General features: G+C 36.0%; 1 protein-coding gene across 1 annotated transcript in view; it reads right to left on the bottom strand.

Annotated features, from left to right (window-relative positions):
• Positions 1–809: 809 nt before the first annotated feature.
• LOC126259877 (structural maintenance of chromosomes protein 5) overlaps positions 810–6,000 on the bottom strand; it is a 150,744-nt gene continuing 145,553 nt past the window's right edge. The window contains exons 15-20 of the mRNA XM_049956938.1: positions 5,281–5,457; positions 3,143–3,346; positions 2,717–2,944; positions 2,456–2,635; positions 2,232–2,327; positions 810–1,023 (exon numbers count right to left, since the gene is read on the bottom strand). Of these exons, the coding sequence (XP_049812895.1) occupies positions 895–1,023; positions 2,232–2,327; positions 2,456–2,635; positions 2,717–2,944; positions 3,143–3,346; positions 5,281–5,457 (1,014 nt within the window). The 3' untranslated portion in view covers positions 810–894. The remainder of the gene's footprint in view (positions 1,024–2,231; positions 2,328–2,455; positions 2,636–2,716; positions 2,945–3,142; positions 3,347–5,280; positions 5,458–6,000) is intronic.

The raw sequence follows: 6,000 nt of genomic DNA, 5'->3' as shown, positions 1-6,000 counted from the left end.
CTAGGCAACAGTGTGGAGCACTACTGAAAGCCTTTTTGGAAGTCAAGAAACAACACATGAACTTGTGGCTCTGTTGTTTTGGATCTTGTGACCAGGCAGACAAGTCTGAGGTTCACATTACTAGTGCAGAATTCACATTGATTCCTACAGAATAATTTTTCAGTCTCCACAAAACACTTCGTTTGCTACAAAATTTTACAGCAAATTCATGACCGCAAGATATATCTGTATTTCTGTGTACTTATCATCCTATGAACTTTCTTAAAGACTGAAACAACTTGCACTTTTTATCCAACCCTGTCAGGTGGTCCTATACCAATAGCATAGACTGTTGTAAGAAGAGGAGCCAGTTCCTCCACATAATATATACTCTAATGGGTCAAGCAACCATTTAATTTTGGACTCAGTTTTTTCCGTAGTGTTCATACAGTCAAACATACAAATTTTGTTGTGATGTCTTCGATAAAATAATTTTGAGAGATGTAATTCAGTATTTGAGCCATAGTTTAAGTATCCTCTGCTTTGGTGGCATCATAATGAAACTTAAGTAGGCGAAGACCTCGTTTTCATATTTACTGAATGCCTCTTGCATATCTGCCTCCACATTAAAAAAAAAAAAAATTGCAATTTAAAAGGCTTCTTAACCATCTGAACAAATACTAGCGTCTGCTAAACACAAATGCTTTATCATAAATGCCTTTTATAACAAAGAGTGAAAGTGCTAGAGTGAAAAAAATTACTAGACACTACATAGTTTTATAATTAAAGCCAAATTTTATTCATAAGTTTTAAATACATAACACTGAAATGCCACGGCAGCAAACATGAAGTATCACATAAAACATGATAAAAAATTATATTTATTTTTATAACTTATTTAAATACATTTTACAGTTACACTCTTCTTCTTTTGTCAGGATTGCGGAAGTCCTTACATCTCCACAGGTGGTAGTTATTTGCTATGTTCCCATTATTGACAATAATAATTTTTATATTGTCATGGTACTCCAAGTCTGGCAGCAACTAAATACAAAGAAACAAAAGCCGTTACTATCTCAATCACATTAGAACATTAAAATGCTACTGTGGAGAGAGAGAACACATGGTATTCTAGATAAGAGTGTGGGATGGTAAAATCCTACCTCGTGTGTGTGTGTGTGTGTGTGTGTGTGTGTAAGCAAGAAGCATGGAATTTTTATGCTGCTCTGTGCTTATTGTGTCACTGACTATTGCTATGTGAAACAAGAACAGTTGAAAAAGTACTCTTGACTCAGCTTTGATAGAGGCAAAACGTATTTTTGGATTCATTTTATGAAAGTCATGGTAGTCAAGCCAACTTTCTTTTAACTGTAACTCATTTTGTTTCTCTTGTTCAATGGTACGAGGTACTTACAGAAAGTTGCATATGTATGTTGAATGTGTGAATTATGTTGTGCATGAAAGTCAAATACATCATTAATTGACAAAAAGGAAAGTTTGTATGTCTACTCATTTTATAAGTACAAAAAGGCTTAAATGTTCCCGAACCTAGCTCTATTCAACAAAGAAGAAGTCAAGAGATTTTCCAGTAGCCATCTATCCTGCAAAGAAGAGGGGCTGCAAAATTCCAAGTTAGTCTCCTCGTAAATGTGGTTTGGGGAAAACTCAATATAACCCACACACACACACACTAAGTCATCAGAACATTAGTCCACATGGAGAAACGTAGCTGTGCTCTTTTCCTAGTTGAAAATTAAAAAACTCAACTCCACTCTCCCTTCCCCCCCCCACCCCCCACCCAATAATGCTAACTATGAGTGTCCTGCTAGCATAATGCAATGTGACTGCCTAGGAAGTGTCTGCAACAACACTGCGCAGTCTCCCTTGTGTCAAACAGCAAATATTGCTGACCTGTATTGTATGTTAGAAATTCCCCAAGAACTTCCCATACTTCAGTGGAACTTCTCATTAGCTTAAGTGAGTACAAAAACATTGCAATGCCTCTTCTTCGTGATTCACCTTGCTTTTGTCCTGCAACTGCAGTTGTAAGGAACTCTGTGGCAGGTCTAAAACTGAACTTTCACAGTGGTGCCCACTGGTTACTGATTTCTGATGGGCAATCACCATCTTCCATGAAAGAATAGGTTGATTGAGTTCTAAGGATAGATTACATGACGGTTCAGAGTGTCAGATAAAAACATTCTATCAACAAAAAATTCAATACACAAATTCATGAATATAGAAATACCTACCTTAGGTGTCAATAAAAAATACTGTGATGTATCTGGGCGAGTTGCAGCCTTAACCAGAAAGTTGAACACTGCACGTTCATTTCGAGGATCCATGCCCTGAAATCAGATAAAATCAAGTATAACATATTTCAGATCTCTCATCAGCAATATTAAACCAGGTAACTGCAACGAAGTCCAGATACAACTGTGAAAAATACGGAGAAAAATAATTCAGACTAACTCACTTGGTTTATTTCATCTACACAGCGAAATGGCACAAATGTCAATTCTTGTAGCGCTATCATGTAAATTGCTGTTGCAACTGATCGTTCACCTCCACTTTGCAAGTTTTGGCTTAACTCACGTAGCTGCTCTCCATCTCTGTATTTTACTCTTATATGAAGACCATACTGATCGTAATCATTCTGAAACAATAACACAAAAAATTGCAACTACTAAAATATTTCATACATACAGGGAACAACATTACATGTCAATATGCTAACCTGGTCTTCTCCCATACTCAAAAGCACTTCACCAGCACATCCCATTTCTTCAAAGCACCTTCCAAAATTATTATTGATTTTTGCAACTAATTCCTGCAGTGGTGTCAGCCAGTCATTTCTACACCGCTCGAGGCCAGCTTTAAGCCTTTGAAGATTATCACGCATAGTACTGACTTTTGATTTACCTTCTATAATCTTTTTTCCTCTTGCTTCAAATTCTGCAATAACCTGAAATAATTCATAAATTCTACATACACAACCTAAAATACAAAAGTATCTTGTAGGCACCATTTCACATTTTTCTTTACATACTGTGTAAATGTTTAATTCAAGTTTGCTTTCATCTTATTAGGATACATTTAATATTGTAATTTCTCATTTGTGAAGTCAATATTTCTGTCAAGTTAATTATGGAAAATTTCTCACCCCAGTGTCAACATCACCGATGAAATCTGCCTTTGCTTGTTCTGTTTGTATCTTCTTATCCAAATCTTGAACTGTTTGTTGCACATTTCTGAATGTATCTTTATTACCTTTGACATCTGCAATTGCCTTTTCTGCATCTCTGAGTAACTGTTTCTGCTGTGTTTGCAGTTCTGACAACTCTCCTTTCAACTTTCGAACTGTGTTCTAGAATGGGAAAAAAAAAAAAAAACAAGAAAAATGGTTTTTTTTTTGTTAAAATTACACACAATTGCTAGCTTAGCAATATTTGGAAAGCGAACGCCACTTCTTAAGCACAAGATACGAGCTGAAACAGTGAAGAAGAAGCAGGAGGAGGAGGAGGAGGAGGAGAAATACAACACTGCTAATAGTAATTAAGGATGAGTGTCGTGTTGTGTCATGTCATGAACAATGACAAGTTTCTTACAACAACAACAACACCACACACACACACACACACACACACACACACACACACACGACTGCAGTCTCTGGCAACTGAAACCCACTGCACTATGGTTTCAGTTGCTTGAGACTGTAGTCGCGTGCGTGCGTGTGTGTGTGTGTGTGTGTGTGTGTGTGTGTGTGTGTGTGTGTGGGCACGCGCGCGCCTTGACGAAGGCCTTACTGGCCGAAAGCTTTATTTGTGACAGTCTTTTTGTTGCGCCTATGTGTGACTCTCCATCTCTGCTGTATGATGAGTAGCAACTCTACTGTATGGTGAGTAGTAACTTTCCTTTTCATAATATTGTTACATTCCATCCTGGATTTTCCATTGTTTGATTTTTACAATAATTTCAAGTATGACAAAATGATTGCACAAGAGAAAAACTAAGTGAGCTTGTGACTACAGAAATAAGCAATGTTTACAGAAATTGCAATATCTGGAAGGAATCGATACACTGTTTTAATAAACTAAAGGAAAAGGAGATGAAAGTTGAGTTTTCCTTAAACACACAAAAAAATGTGTCTTATCTCTGCTCAGTTCTATAAATGATAACCAAGTTGGGGAAACCATCAAAAACCTAAATATGTATGGTCAATAGGAGATTTCAATCACTATCCTAGCAGGAGCCCCGAGTCTTAACTGTGTCACCCTAGCTGTATTTTCTCCATATAATATTTATGAAAATAAGATTTTCTGGACAGTATATATTAGCCATACAAAACATTACAACATTCCCTCTTCTGTATGAATGAGTGCACCAGTGTTAACACACAGAGTATGTGATGCAGTAGAGGGCAGCTACTCAAACTTGAGACACTTCCAGATAAGGTAAGGTTGATACTGTCAAAAGAAGCTCCTGATAAATTAATGGGACGAGAGGGGGCAGTCAAATCGCAATAATGTCTTTTCTTTCCTAACCAGAAGTTAAACCACAGTTTTTAAAAACTGATGATTTATATAGAATAATATTCATGTAATTTTCAGAATTTGAAATATTAAGCATTTTAAAACTTGTGATTTATAAAGCTCAACAAAAATGCAGAATTTTCAGAGATTTAATGAAATTGCCTGAGATTTCCTTCATTTTTCCAGGTAAAATGTAATTCCCTTAGATCTCCAGGTTTCCCAGAAAAATCTGCCACCCCATAGTACAAGAAATACCAAAAAAGCTGCAAGGGTGTATGACCCCCTAACACACAGTATTGAGAAAGCTGTTAATTTCACCAACTTTGAGCATGGCTAAATTCTGATGGACCAGTAGATTTGAGAGTGAGTTCCACTATCATTAATCTCTATTGAAAACAGTCAATTCATAGTGAATCAACACTGGATAACAAACCTTCAGATGTTCGTGGTACTTCAGCCTTCTCTTGAACAGACCAACTGCTGATTACAGGCAAGGCAAGTGCCAGGTTAACAGTGTCTTGTAGTTTTTATATTAACCTCTACAAGTGAGGTAATAGGAACAGCATGTAGTTAATAATAAAAAGAATGACCACTCCTCACCAAACAAAGTACTGAATGCTGTTGCTGAGCAAACTGCAAGTCTCAGTAGAATTCTTGTGCAAAATCTGCCACACATTCATTCACAAGAACAAAGAAGAAAAGTAAACAAAATAACTTGTAAATATGTAATAGAAGTACAGCAAACTTAGTATAGCTTAACAAGTACCTCAAGTTCTAAACATTTCTGCTTTATTTCCTGAGCATCATGTTGATACCTTTCCACTTCAGCTGCAGTGTCTTCTGTCTCATACTGAAGCAGCCTTAACTTGTTCATCAATTCCACATATTCTTTTAGAGTTTCGTGGGATTTACTTTCACTGTTGAAAGCATCTAAAATTATTTTCTGAAAAAAGAATTCAACTTTTATTCCAGTGCCACAAATGAATACTAATAGAAATACAATTTTATTTGCTAGAAAAGTTAACCTCCTTGTGAAATAATGAATATTACCGACCAAATGTTCCAAGAAGGTTGAGGAGATTAAGCTATAAAGAAAAACCAAAAGAAAAAAAAAAAATAGAGTTCATAAATTAGAAGCTTTAATTTTTGCTCCTATTAGTTTAAACATCCCTGATAATTGCCAAGAGTGGGTGACAATTGCATGAAAGATTAATAATGCTAATAGTAACAGGACAGAATAGTCAGGAAGAATAATAATATTAATAATTATTATCATTACATAATTTTTTATTTTCTGTTACCCACTGCAGTATTCCTGGGTGGATTAACATGGTACTGCTGTTACTGGTTCTCATCCGGATAAGTGAGAAGGACTGGTATCAAGAAGTCATTAATACAGATGGCAAAATCAGAGTCATTCATGAGTGATAATCCTGGTTTTATTAGGAAATCGTAATTACTCCAAAGCAAACTTACACTGTACACT

Source organism: Schistocerca nitens, chromosome 5 (assembly GCF_023898315.1).
Source record: "Schistocerca nitens isolate TAMUIC-IGC-003100 chromosome 5, iqSchNite1.1, whole genome shotgun sequence".
Classification (NCBI taxonomy): Eukaryota; Metazoa; Arthropoda; class Insecta; order Orthoptera; family Acrididae; genus Schistocerca; species Schistocerca nitens.
This window is presented reverse-complemented; position numbering and strand designations above follow the sequence as displayed.